The 15026-nt window shown below is 43.0% G+C and overlaps 1 protein-coding gene across 4 annotated transcripts in view; it reads left to right on the top strand.

The window, feature by feature from the left end:
• MAPK1 (mitogen-activated protein kinase 1) overlaps positions 1-14678 on the top strand; it is a 28713-nt gene extending 14035 nt beyond the window's left edge. The window contains exons 5-8 of one of the 4 annotated variants that reach the window (XM_042441724.1): positions 6645-6776; positions 7940-8049; positions 9043-9166; positions 9830-14678. In XM_042441724.1, the coding sequence (XP_042297658.1) occupies positions 6645-6776; positions 7940-8049; positions 9043-9159 (359 nt within the window). In that variant the 3' untranslated portion in view covers positions 9160-9166; positions 9830-14678. Of the gene's footprint in view, positions 1-6644; positions 6777-7939; positions 8050-9042; positions 9171-9537; positions 9676-9829 lie in introns of those variants that run through there. The other 3 variants (XM_042441722.1, XM_042441721.1, XM_042441723.1) reach the window with 3 other exon arrangements.
• Positions 14679-15026: the final 348 nt, after the last annotated feature.

The following is a 15026-nucleotide window of genomic DNA, read 5'->3' as shown; positions in this document are numbered from 1 at the left end:
GGTAAGCCCATTTTAAAGAGAAGAAAAAAAGTGTTGCTGGTCTTGGCATACAGAGTTGAGGCAGGAAAGGAGAGGGGAGGAGGAGTTGCTCTCAATCATCACAGCCATGACCAAAGACCACAAATTAAAAAAAGAAACCTATGTCACCTCTATGGGCACATCAATCAAGGCCACACTTGCAAAAACTCACTAACCACACACCACACTCTCATAATCATCACAACATGACATACTGTACCACCCCAGAACTAAAACCAAAGGCCAGAACACCCAAAATCTGAACATGCAACCCACATGTTCAGGCGCATTCTAAAGATAAAGAAAAAAGGTTTTTTACTTTGCTTGGTCCTGGCATCTCGGAGTGGGCAGAGGAGGAGGAGCAGGAGGAGGAGAGGGCAGCCCAAAAAGCCAAATTTTTAAACCAGTTCACAATTTAACCACTTCAGCCAATTCAAGCAATTTAACACACTTGCCATTTAACCAATTCAAAAAATTAACCAATCAGCAATGCAACAATTTAAAAAAATTAACCAATTAAAAAAAAATTTTGTGTTTTTTTTAAGGGTCACCTTTTTTTTAAGGATCACCTTTTGCCTTCTTGGATGACGGTTTCTCCCTTCTAGTGAAGAATGGTCAAGGATGTCTGCCTTTGCGGCCCTTAAGCAGGTTCTTAAAATGGCTAAGGCAGACATTATTTCAAAAAGGGCAATGCATGGCTGGTCAGCACCTGCTCAGGGTGGTGCTGCTCCACAAAGGAAAGCCACATTGTGGAATTGCCTAAGAATGTCTTTAATGTGTGACGTTGGCAAAGATGCCCCCGCAGCCTCTCTGTGGCCCTGTCGAAGTGGAGCACGTTCCTCGTCCACGGCAGAGTGTTGCATCGCCGCAAGGCCTGAGGTCTCTGTCGTCAGGTCCTCGTTGTGCTCCTCGATCAGTTCCTCCACATCCTCATTGTCCACTCGAGTCCCAGGGACCTTGCGATGGATCGATCTCGGTGCCACCTCTTCCTCTTCACCGGCTCAGCACCCTCAGTCTGTGACCCTTCCAAGGAGCATCAGGCCAAGCTTCCTCCATGCAGCAATTCAGGTTGCGCTGGTGATCGCCTGCCAGCCAAGTCCACCATCTTCAAGCACACCACGATGTCAAAATGCTGCTTTCAGAAACTCACGAAGGGTCAGCTGTGTTGCTCTCGGTCACATCGAGCAACAAAGCTTGAACAGGTGCTTGGTGTAGACCTTCTGATAGTTGGCGATCACTGTGGTCCATGGGTTGGCAGGAGTGAGGTTCTGTTGGGCGGCAGAAAAACTGGACCTTGACGAAGGAGAAACTCCCGCGAGATGTCCTTGCTCCAGGTCATGCGGGTGAGCCGGAGCATTGTCCACGAGGAGGAGGCACTTCAAGGGCAAATCTCTTCCTCCAGGTACCGCTTCACTGCGGGCACAGACGCTGTTTATCCACTCGCGAAACAGCGGCGTGCATTCCCCTGCGCGGCGTTGGAGCGCCACATCACTGGTAAACCTGTCCTTTCTGGGTGTTGTGTGGCCTTGAGGCCCTTGGATTTCTCCGAGTGGTACACCCAACGGGGCTTGACCTTACAGTCCCCCGCTGGCCTTGGCACACAACGCAAGTGTGAAGCGGGGTCCTTCATTGGCTTGTGGCCTGGCAGTCTCCTCTCCTCCTGGCTGATGTAGGTGCGGCGAGGCATCTTCTTCCAGAAGAGGCCGCCCGCCGCGCGCAGTTGAAGACTTGCTGCGGGACGTAGCCTTCCTCCTCCACCATGGCCTTGAAAGCGACGACGAATGCTTCGGCGGCCTGGTGGTCTTCGCGCTGGCACGCTCGCCGTGGCGGACGACAGAGTGGATCCCGGTCCTCTTCTTGAACCTGTCGAACACGCCAAGCTGATGCCTGAAGTCCCGGGTGGCTGTGATTCCTCCTGCGAGAAGTTCCTTCGCCTGCCTCCTTGCTGCCAGTCTTCGTGATGGCGGGGTGCTTCTCGCAGATGACCGAGGTGGTCAAAGTGTCCCCGACTCGCTCCTTTCCTTGATCCCAGAGTAAGAAGCACGGCGCTCCATCTCCTCGTGCCCTCGGTGTCCTCTGCTTGGCGATGGTCGTCCACGCCTTTCGCGGGAAGCCACGACCGCTTGATGGCCTCTTTGCTTGAGGACAGTGCCAATGGTGGAGGGTTGCGGATCATACTCCTTGGAATGTCCACCAAGCGCACGCCCCTCTCGTGCTTGGCGATGAAGTCCTTCTTGTCCTCCAAGACAAGGGAGCCTCTTCTTCTTCTCACCGCTTGGCTTGGGAGCATAGCACAGCCTAAAAAGGACAAGGCAAAGCAATGAGCAAAAGCCCACATGGAACCACCCCCACCCCCCATGGTCAACTCTCTGGCCCCAGACTCAGACCCATCTCCACTAATCAGAGCCATGTATTCCAAACGCCCAAAACCAAAAAATCCTCCCTGCCCACCAAAGCCATCATGCCCAAGTCAGAGCATGTTACCCAAACGGAACCCCAAAAAGGCATCCCTGGATCCAGACCCATCATCCACTCATCAGGCATGTTATCCAAACAGCCCCAAAACCCAAAAAATCCTCCCTGCACACCAAGCCATCATGCCCAAGTAAGCGCATGTTACCAACCAGGAAACCCCACAAAAGGCATCCCTGGACTCCCGACCCATCATCCCACTAATCGAGCAGTTATCCAAACAGCCCAAAAACCAAAAAAATCCCTCCCTGACACCAAAAGCCATCATGCCCAGTCAGAGCATGTTAACCAAACAGGAGAACCCAAAAAGGCATCCCTGGACCCAGGACCCATCATCCACTAATCAGAGCATGTTACCAAACAGCCCAAAAACCAAAAAAAAAATCCTCCTGCACACCAAGCCATCATGCCAAGTCAGAGCATGTTACCCAAACAGGGAGAACCCCCAAAAAAAAGGCGCCCTGGATCCCGACCCATCAGCACTAATCAGAGCAGTGTGATCAAAACAGCCACAAACCAAAAAAATCCTCCCCTGCACACAAAGCCATAATGCCCAAGTCAGAGCCTGTTACCCCCCCCCCCAACAGGAGAACCCCCAAAAAAGGCATCCCCGTACTCCGACCCATCATCCACTATCAGAGCATGTTAACCAACCACACAAAAAACAAAAAAATCCTCCCTGCACACCAAAGCCATGCTGCCAAGTCAGCGCATGTTACCCACAAACAGGAGAACCCCAAAAAAGGCATCCCTGGACCAAGACCCATCTCCACTAATCAGAGCATGTTATCCAAAAGCCCCAAAAACCCAAAAAAAATCCTCCTGCACACCAAAGCCTCATGCCCAAGAGAGCATGTTACCAAACAGGAGAACCCCCAAAAAAAGGATCCCTGGACTCCGCGACCATCATCCACTAATCAGAGCATGTTATCCAAACAGCCAAAAACCCAAAAAATCCTCCCTGCCCAACAAAGCCATCCTGCCCAATCAGGCGTTACCCAACAGGGAACCCCCAAAAAGGCCTCCCTGGACTCCAGACCCATCACCATAATCAGAGCATGTTATCCAAACAGCCCAAAAACCAACAAAATCCTCCCTGCACACCAAAGCCCAATGCCCAAGTCAGAGCATGTACCCAAACAGGAGAAACCCCCCAAAAGGCATCCCTGGACTCCAGACCCATCATCCACTAATCGAAGCATGTTACTCAAACAGCCAAAAACAAAACCCAAAAAATCTCCCTGCACACCAAACCTCATGCCCAAGTCAGAGCATGTTACCCAAACAGGAGAAAACCCCAAAAGGCATCCCTGGACTCCAGACCCACATCATCCACTAATCAGAGCATGTTATCCAAAACAGCCAAAAAACCCAAAAAAATCCTCCCTGCACACCAAAGCCTATCATGCCCAAGTCCGAGCATGTTACCCAAACAGGAAAAACCCCAAAGCATCCCTGGACTCCAGACCCATATCTCCACAACTCAGAGATAGTTATCCAAACAGCCAAAAACCCACAAAAATCCTCCCTGCACACCAAGCCTTCATGCCCAAGTCAGAGCATGTATGTTACCAAACAGGAGAAACCCCCAAAAGGCATCCCTGGGCTCCAGACCATCATCCACTAATCAGAGCATGTTATCCAAACAGCCCAAAAACCAAAAAAACCTCCCTGCACACCAAAGCCATCATGCCCAGTCAGATACTGTTACCCAAACAGGAGAACCCCCAAAAAAGCTCCCTGGACTCCAGACCTCATCCACTAATCAAGCATGTTATCCAAACAGCCAAAACCCAAAAAAATCCTCCCTGCACACCAAGCCATCATGCCCAGTCCGAGCATGTTACCCAAACAGGAGAACCCCCAAAAAAGGCATCCTGGCTCCAGGACCCATCATCCAACTAATCAGAGCATGTTATCCAAAAGCAACCAAAACCCCAAAACATCCTCCCTGCACACCAAGCCATCATGCCCAAGTCAGAGCATGGACCCCCAAAGGGAACCCCCAAAAAAAGGCATCCTGGACCCCAGACCCAACCATCATCAGCGATGTTCTCCAAACAGCCCAAAAACCAAAAAAATCCCCCTGCACACCAAAGCCATCATGCCCAAGTCAGAGCATGTTACCCAAACAGGAGAACCCCCAAAAAAGGCATCCTGGACTCCAGCCCATCATCCACTAATCAGAGCATGTTATTCACACAGCCCAAAACCCAAAAAATCCTCCCTGCACACCAAAGCCCTCATGCCCAAGTCAGGCATGTTAACCCAAACAGGGAGAAACCCCCCAAAAGGCATCCCTGGACCTCCAGACCCTCATCCTAATTCAGAGCATGTATCCAAACGCCAAAACCCAAAAAAAACCTCCCTGCAACCCAAAGCCATCATCCCCAATCAGAACATGCCAGTAGCAAACCCATAATCACAACTTTGAAAAACCAAAAAATTACAAATAAAAAAATAAAATAAAAAAAAAATAAAAAAAAAAATAAAAAAAAATAAACAGCAACCCAGCACCCCCAGCAAAGCATGGTCACACTGTCTCAGCCCACCCCAACCACCAAGAAGAAGGTAAAATCCATTCACCTACCGTTAGAGAATATTGAATGCCGGTTTGATCACGAAGAAATGTATGGCAGAAGCCAGAAAAATGCCAAAAGTCCCAGGCAGAACCAGGAAAGTCTGAACCGCAACCAGAGTGAGCTCCAATGAGTCTTTCTCTCAGAAGTCCAGGGCCAGACAAGGGGGGGCAGATCAATGGAGCCGGTTTTATTTCTCAAGGCAAGCCACCCCCCCCAATTTCGTGCCAATGCAATGATCGGCTTGATTTCGCAAGCCATCACTGCTGCTAACGAAATTCAAAATTCGCGCCACAGCTAAGCTACCGTTAGCCCTGGAAATCTGGAAAGCAGTAGATGCACTTTGCATCATTTGAATTTCGCGCCGAAAAGAATTTCGTAACCCGAAAAATCTTTCGTAACCCGAAATTTTTTCCAAGCGGCGAATTTCGTATCCCGAATATTTCGTAACCCGGTCCTTTCGTATCCCGGGGTACCAGTGTACCTTGTCCCATGTCATGGGAATATCAGTTATAAAACCATTACTGTGTCTTGCCACTCTCAGATCCCTGTTACACATATGTTTACTCAGACATGCATACATATATTACACTATTAATTGATGTATTCTCAAGTCAGTATGCAAAATGCTAGGATTTGGCACCTGAAAAGTAATGTTAAAATGGTATTAAATAAGGCTTACGTGCACATTAATTTGGGCTGTTTAAGAGATGTTCCTCATTTCAGAATATGATAGGTCCATGGTAAACAGCCATTTCATATTTTAGTGGAGAAATCTTTAGAAAACTCCTTAAGGATAGTCCTGAAATGGCAAACTTCCTTCCCACTGCCATCAACAGCATGTGCATATATGTGTGTGTGTGTGTATTTTTCAAATGAGTCTTCATCCATGCTTTTAGACTAGTGTTTAAGTGATCATTAAAGTAAGAGAAAAGATTCCTGAATAATATAGTTGGTATAAAGCTGATACTGGGGTATGTGTTAGTTGTCAGAATGTTATCTTTTATGCAACTGCTGCCTTCTTGTGCCCCATTCTATTTCTTCATCAACTTACATTTTGTAAGCACAACAGAAGTATGTTTAATTTGGTCAGTAGCTGAGACTTCTGTACCTTTGAGGAAAGTATTATTTTACTGAAAGGCCTCTAGCTTGTGAACATCATGAGTGACACAGGACTATGGTGACCAGATGTCGCAGTTCTAAGGTTGGCCACAGTCTGCGGTGGACCACCAGAAAGGAGTGTTCCCCTCCCCACTCCTTTTGCGGCTCGGTTTGGGCCACCTTAGATGGCTGTGGCGCAGCTGTGGCCCAATCTGGCCCATGCGTCATCTGAACGCCATGACCCTGGATCAGCCCAAAAGTGGCACTGTGGGCCTGTCTGTTTTGGGCCCCTGTAAGTCTTGCAAAGGTCTGAATGCTTAAGACAAGCAATTCATTCTCTTGCGACACATCTTTGGAGATGCCAACCTGCTACTTTCATTGAGACTTCCAAATCTAATAAATCCTTTCTGTCCTTATATCAGATGCATGTACTTGCCTTGTTTTCATAATAATGTTTTCCCCTATATTTTCTAGGGATACTTGGGTCTCCTTCTCAAGAAGACTTGAACTGTATAATCAATTTGAAAGCCAGAAACTACTTGCTTTCTCTACCATACAAAAACAAAGTGCCATGGAATAGACTGTTTCCAAATGCTGACCCCAAAGGTAGTTAAAGAGATGGGATATAAATGTAAAGGAATATAGTGATGTAGCATTAATGATAAAAAAAATACTAAGAGGCTGGAATCTTGTGGATGTGCTGTCTCTCCATTAACCCTCACGTCACAAAGCGGAGCTTTATAAACTAGCCAGTTGTAGGTGATCTGTAGCCTGTGAGATATTATGGACAGCAACTCCCATAGGCCCTGACCATTGGCTGTGCTTAGTAAAACTAGCATGCTTTTACCTATTGCTAATGTCATACTTTCTCACATGTTTGAAGACTTTAATCTCAGTTAGCAGACATGCCTTTGGGGGGCGGGGTGTGTGTGAGCCATTTCAATACTTGAAACTATGTTTTGGGTATCTATGGTAAAATTATTGATATAGATTGACAGCTAAAAAACTGTCTATTGTGCATGAACTAATTTATGAAAAAAGTGTTCAACACTAAGCCCAAGGCGGTGACCTGGAAAGGATGAGGCCATGGACCTGACTCACGCTGATCTTAATTTTTCCAGCTCTTTTCTGGAGAGGTCAGTTTGACTTGACTGCACATTAACTAGTCATGGAAATAGGATCCAAACACATATATGTTCTATGCATCTCACATGTTTTCTCATGAGGATGGATTCAAGGAGCTTTTCTTCTCAACCTGTTTGTAATATATGGTGTTGAAGGAGGAAAGTTTCCCATGGGGTGCACTTATGTACAGACTAGGGCAGTATGGGTGTCATACAGATGTGAGGACCAGTATTCATAAACACTAGCTATACTGGCTAGGGCTAATTCATGGCCTGAAGAGCAGCATGATTTTTATTCTTGGACTAGAAAGAATATCAGGAAAAATCCAAAGAGGAGGTTCCCCAGTTTGCTTGAGATCAGGCAGTCCATTCAGTGCTAAACCCAGTCCATAGTCTCAGTGATACCTAGCCAACACTTACGAAGGTTAGAGTGTCTGGTTTGTCCCCACATGCACCGCTGTATTTTACAATAAGGTTTTCTGCTATAGGTAGAGCCCTGCCCTCCCTACCAGTTTCTGTCAGACTTCTGACATATGAAATATATGATGCCTAGTTTGATTCAGAAACTTGTAAGGGGAAGAGCAGTGTTACAGAAAAACAGCTTAGGTGCAACCCAAACTAATGCTAAATCCATTTTCTCTATAGCTCTTGATTTATTGGATAAGATGTTGACCTTCAACCCTCATAAAAGAATTGAAGTTGAAGAAGCTTTGGCCCATCCATATCTAGAGCAGTATTATGATCCAAGTGATGAGGTATGAGAAATTATTACTATTATTATTACTATTATTATTCTGGCTGTTTGAAATTACTGAAATTTTCCTGAGGATTTCGGGGGTTCATTCAAGGACATATGATCTGCCAGATCTTACTAGCAAAATGTTATATTAGATAATTACTTGCAAAAAGTATTAAAATATGGATCACAATAATCTTTTTTTTCCCTTCCAGGAAACTCATTTTTAACTGATTTTGCTGTGCTCTATCTGGCTTCTTGACACCAGATCCTCTAAAGCAGTTTAAGACATTCCAAAGACTGTTGCCATCTTCCTTTCCTCCCACTCCCAGTTCTGTTAGCGCTTCAGTTTGACATACGATTCTACTATTGTCCCTCTCTCAGTGTATCTCATCATTTTGTAACCAGTTTAAAGAAAACCAGCTCTTATAATAAGCAGTTTCACTGGGAGGATAAAGAGTGGTGGGTGGATGGGCATACATCAGGAGTGATGAATGTGGTTTCATCCGTAACAGTATCTGTGTTGTGAAAGGTGTGGATAGGTGAAAGTGGGAAGGTATGTACAATTACAGTGGCATGACTACTTTCAGTGTACATTCACTTGAAGTGATTCCCACCAAATCCAATGAGTTCCACTCCGAAGCAAACGTTCACCAGGACCACAGTCTTTAAGCCACAGTTTATTTTACTTCTCCACATGAACACACTTGTGTGTGGGCATACACACACTCAGTGCTCAAAACAAACGCATTGGGGTCCACTTCCAAGTACTTTAGCACGTGAGTGGTACCTTCTGGCTGTTCTATAGTAAATTGTTGTAAAGCCAAGAATCAGACTTTGAAAAACTGTATTTACTGGGAATTTATAGTCTTTGTGTTGCACAGAGTAAGAGGTAGTTTGGTGGTTCTGTTTCCAAAAGTTAATGGACAGTTCCCCAGAACTTGTTTGTAACTTTCCTGCTTGAGTTCGCTGGAGGCTACTGTGAGAATCAGTTCATGTTTCTTTTTTCAAGCCCGTAGCAGAAGCGCCTTTCAAATTTGAGATGGAACTAGACGACTTGCCGAAGGAAAAACTGAAAGAACTTATTTTTGAGGAAACTGCCAGATTCCAGCCAGGATACAGATGCTAAACGGCTTGTGAGTACGTTAAACCTTCCTGTCTGTATTGAAAAGAAAAAAGAATAAGGCAATGTTTGACATTTCTTTGAATTGATAATTTAAGTACTGAATTAACTAGATTTTGTTCTTTCTTTTAATTTAAGGTAAGCACATTTTTAATTAAATCAGATGTGAAGTAAGGCCAACTATTCATGTATATGTCCATCCTAGCCTAAGAGGGCTGGCCAGTTGGGTTGTGATGATAATAAATATTTTTTTGACATTAGTCTGTGAGGTTCTGTAGGGCTGACTCCTCTCTCCTGTGTTAGTTAACATCTACATGAAGCTACTTGGAGTTGGTTGCCATTAGTAAGCTGATGACAGCCATCTCTCTCTCTGTCTTACAATAGATGCCAAGGAGGCTGTCGAAGTCCTGAATTGCTGTCTGGATACAGTGAAGGATTAGTAGTGTATGGTTCTTTGTTACCCTGAGATCTTACAATATAGAATGGAATTCAATAAATAAATCTCATTATATGAAAAACTTCCTACTGCAGCCATTTTCAGTTTTAGTGCTGTAATTTGTTGTGTCATTTCCACTGTGTTACACTCATCGCTATATAACATTTTTATTAATAAATGTGCTCTTGTTCGTTCATTAAAACTACTACTCTTTCTTTCTTTCTTTCTTTCTTTTTGTAGGATAAAGGAGTTAAATGGCTGGGAGTCCACATAGATGTCCCATTCCTGGTTCTTTATCAGTGGTCAGACATTTTGGCCTGTTTCAGCTTATCCACTAACCACTGCAAGCCGTTCGGGAGGGCCATTTCTGGCACTCCAGGCTTCTGTGCTTTCAATGGATTCTTTATTTATGCCTGAAATTGTTACCGATATTTCCTGGGTGTAATATCCATTACTGACCTTTTTTGCAGAACTGTCCCTCCATATGCATCTGCTGCTGACAATGTTTGAACTGCTTCTATTTCTGATTTGAAAGATGTAGTATTCTGTTTCTTGATTTTAACCAAGATGGTGGCTAACCAAGTTGTTTACACCATGAACCATTTATTTTCTAGATTTTGTTATTGGTATTATTATTTTTTTAAAAAAAAGAAAAAGCTACAGTTTAGGGCACTTTAAGTCAGTGGCATCCTCCCTTCTTTTGCACTTCTTGAAGCCTGCAGTGGTTTTACTCACACAATGCAGGTGGATAGATTGACAGCATAAACCTTGTTTATGCACTTTCTTTATTCTTTGGAACAAATGGAGAACATTTATTAGGACATCTAGAAATCCATTCTTAACAAAATCATTGAAAGCTACATTTTCTCTCCCCTTTAAGAGGTACTTCTGCAATTTTAAATAATGGTACTCCCAAATTTCCTACCATTATATTGGCAAAATAACAGAGTGCAGTCCTAAGCATGTATATCCAGCTTACTGAGGACTGCAACTTATGGACACAGAATATGGTAGTAGCTCAGTAGCTTACAGAGTGACAACATATAATTATAATAAGAACAAAATCTCCAATTTGATCCTTTTCTTTTGTAAAAATGGATTCATATGGTGTGCTTTAATAAGCAGAAGTAACTCGTGTGAATATTGTAAACTACTGTGTCTAGCTACTGGATATCAACGAAACACTTGTAGGATTTTCGTAATCTTTGCATTATATAGAAGGTTCTGACAAAGCAAGACCTCATCTTTAAAGCAGAAGGTTAGAATTTGCATTTGTTTCCATAGCATGCCAGCAGTTCAAGAATGTTTCTTGGACCCTGGCGGTGGTGATGTGCTTTCAGATCCTTTACATCTGTGGCACTGAAATGCTTTTAGGTGAATATCTGAGTAATGAAATAAGGGTTGATAAAAGGCGAAAGATTTGTACGATCTGAAGAGAAACCAGATCAAGGGTTGTTGATTGTACAGAGAGGGCCACCAAACAAAGCTATTGCTAAATCGTACTTATCAGAATTTTTTAAAATGATAACTCTTCAAGTATTTGTTTCTAAAGTGGAGTTTACTAGGTGTTTTGTGCCAGTGCAGTGCCTCCTTTACTTTCCCCACTGCTCTGTGGTGAAAAATTTGCCTTGTTCAAGATAATGACTGTGCCCTCGCATGACTGTTAAAAAGCTTTCTGTGCAAAGATGATTGTCTTAAGTGCCACATGCCTACAGTTGAGAGGAAAAAAAGTTACCTCTGAATTGTGTTCAATGAAATTCTCTTCCCACAAAGACCGTGCGGAAAATAAGCTTCTGTTTTTAACTCTTCGTCTCTCTGCTCTGTCGTATTTTGGCAGCAGCAAAGGACAGATTGCACAAAGATGGCTTACTAATATGAACAGACACACTTGCAGTTGATCACAATGGATTGAAATTTTAGTCATGACTCTTTATGGTAGCCTTTCGAATAATGTGATTTGCCGTTGGAAATATCAGTTGGGATTCAAGCTGCTGTAGGAGAAAGGATACTTTCTGGTGACTAGTTCTAATTTTATTTTCACTATAATTTAGGAAGTAATTAGCCCCATGACTCTTAACAGCCTACTCTTAGGCCTAACATTGGTTTATTCCCAAGTAAGTATAGGATTCTGATCCCAGGCCCCAACCACCTCGATGTACTCATACTGTCTTTCAATGTAGCATATTCCTAACCATGACATTGCATTTGGTGAAACATACTCTCCAGCAAATTCATCTAGAATTGTGACTTCATCACTTGAGGAGGATTAGGCTCTGCTCCAGCATAAGGATGCTTATCAAGTTCTGAATTGTCATTGATAAATACTTAGGAATGTATCTACTAAAACTGACTTTTAACTGAACAAGTTTGCCTCCACTGGATGCTTTCTATGCTGTTGGAAATACAGTACTATTGTGGTTAAAACACATAGTACTATTTTGGTTAGAACATGTGTTAGGAACATTTCGAGAGAAAAACTACACACATAGGTCACGCACTTGTCTGTTTGTCCTTGTGTGAAAAATTGTTTTGGCCTTTCTACACAACATGGCTTTCCAAAATGCCTCCTTGTATTTGAATTGAACTAGACCCCGAAGGTTTACATGATCGTTACCAAATTAACATAGTAAATTTTGACTGTTAAGAGAATTGCCAGTAATATAAGAGAACAGGTTTTGTTAAGCCCTTTTATTGCTTTTGTTGTTTAATCTCCTTAGATTTATGTTTTGGAGAGTTCTCTGAGGCATTATTTGTGTGGCAACAGATGGAGTTTGGATTACTAATTGAAACCACCGAATGAGCTCAAATTTCCACCTTCAGTCGGTTTTTGACAGAACAAAATACCGTTGCAAAGGTAATACAGTGTGCCCTTGCTTTATGCGGGGATCCGTTCTGGACTCCCCCGCGTAAAGCAAATTATGCGTGTGCTCAAGCCCCATTTAAATGAATGGGGCTTGTCACTCCATGGGCACACGCCCCATTTGTCCCTATGGGACGCACCGCTCCTTTCTCCCCGCACAGTTTTCAGCATATACTGAAAGCTGCGTAAAGCACGCCCACGTATGACGCGAGCGCTCTGTACTTACAAAATGTGTCATTAGCATACGTTTCCCCTTTTTCCTTACCAGTTCTATCTGCCTTTGTGTAACTACTCCAGAAATTCCTACAAAAGTTTTGAAGCATTACCAGTATGGTATGTAATTATATTAGATTTTAATCAGAAATCTTTGATATGAGGCAGTCTTATTTTGGAGCTAATGTGCGTTGAATGGAGCATGTGCACAGTCACTGTCATGTTCAGCTTTTGAGTCTATGCATACAGTATCTCTCTGGCAATTTGAGATTTACTATTCATTTTGTCAAATCAGTGCACATCCTCCATTGAATTCTTCTAATCTGTAAGAGTTATAAACTGATGGACGTTCCTGCCTTAAACTAAGAAGGCCCTGCAGTTTATGGTGGTGAGAGCCAGCTTGCCATCATGCTTTGGGTGCTGGACTAAGACTTGAGACCTGGGTTCGAATCTTGCTCCATCACAGCAATCTGCTTGATGACTTTCAGCAAGTTACATTCTTTCAGCTTCAAAAAGGCAAACCCCCTTGGAACAAATCGTGCCAAGAAAACCCTGTGATAGGGTCACCGTAAGTCAGAAACTACTTCAAGACACATGACAAGTTCAATGAAAATTTGTTTCTTGATGGAGCTTTGTTTCTGAGGCCTATTTTCCCCCTCAAGCCATACATGTGTGCCATACATGGGAAGCCTTGTAACGCATGCTTTCAAGCGATATCTACATTTAATACCCAGGTTCGATTTGAGAGCTACAAGATTTGGGGCATTAAAGGCATCCTGGTGGTCCCCACGGTAAAATATCTGAACATGCTTCATGGTGAAATTTTTGATGTGCAGTCAGGTCTGAGTGGCAGTGATTTTCTAACTTCTTCGGCAGGGAGTCTTTCTTAGCCCTACAGCTTGTGATCCTTCTAAATTGGAGATGGCAGCTTCAAACCTATGACCCTTTCAGCATCAGACCTTATGCTCTACAAGTAGGCCACTACACAGATACACACACTCTGCCATCTGCTGTACTATGGTATATTTATAATGTAGCGGCCAAGCAATTGCAAATGAAGATGTCAGATTCTTGAACATCAACTGGTTTGTGTACATTTAAATCATTACTCCAGTGATTAATAAATCTTTTTTTTAAAAAAATTAGACATGATGTGGCATACATACAGATTTACCCCCTTGCATAGTATTTCTATATTTATAAAGCAATGTTTTAAAGCAATCCCAAGTTTTTAGGGAACTATTTTTGTAAGCATTTGCCATTCTAAGTCCAAGAAAATCCCTTTAAGATGAGTTTGAAATACGGTTATCCTTTAAAGTACAAACACTAAAGGCCATGCTGACCGGAGACGATGGGAGTTTTAAGTCTGACACACCTTGAGGTCACTGGCTCTGCAGTAACATTGTGAAAAGTGCACCGTAGTAATGTCCATCTTTGCAATCGGTGTTAACAGCATCTGATAGGATTGGAACTGAAATGGTATACTGGAAGAAATATTGGAACTGAAATTGTATACTGGAAGAAATATAACAATAGAACTAACCTTGCGATCCCGAAACCAACTTTGTAAGACAGCAGAAGGCTTACTATTGTTGCCTTTTCTCGTGGTGTTTCAGTGTGCAGTACAGCACTCCTAAGAAAATACTTTTTGCTTTTGTATTTGCTTTGTACTGTTGGTGCCTTAGTCATGTATCCTAAACATCCTGCACATTTAAGTGATTTAAGTTAATGGTAAGATTAAAACCTAAAATGAAAGCAAAACTTTTAGGAGATTTTTCTCTGCATTGTTACCTTATAACAACGGAACATTTATATTGTGTGATGGATTTGTGACTTGGTTATGATGATATGTATAGAATGATTGTAAGTAGAAAAGATTTTTATTGCGTCTTAATTCTGTTGATGTAAGTGTACATTTTTTAAAAAACACTTCAATGTCTTGTTAGTACATGCTGTCTGATTCTTGTATAAAACAAATGTGGAGAAATCATTAAATGGTGATCCTGGATTACCAAAGCAACAAAGTTTTGTGCATATGTAGAATGGTTGGTAAAGCCAGTCTGAAAAACCAGCAGCAGTGACAAATCTGTTAACTATCACGTCTTAGGGTTTTTAGGGCACACATTGAAATTTAGTCTTGTTTAGTGGGAAAACAGTGTATTATTTTGCATTCTGGTTGCAATGTCCATGTTAAGGATTTCACTGAACATTCCTAATTCCTTTGGAGAAGGTAAAGAGATGCCACTTGCAAGTCTTGCCCTTTCTCTCTTTGCTCCTGCCCCTTCTGACATAGAATGACTGCCTCATACAGTCGGGCAGCAGCATCCATTTTATCTGTACATCCATCTTGTTGACTCACTGCCT

The sequence above is a fragment of the Sceloporus undulatus genome, chromosome 10 (assembly GCF_019175285.1).
Source record: "Sceloporus undulatus isolate JIND9_A2432 ecotype Alabama chromosome 10, SceUnd_v1.1, whole genome shotgun sequence".
NCBI lineage: Eukaryota > Metazoa > Chordata > Lepidosauria > Squamata > Phrynosomatidae > Sceloporus > Sceloporus undulatus.
Note: the sequence above shows the minus strand (reverse complement) of the source record. Positions and strands in the feature narration are given on the sequence as shown.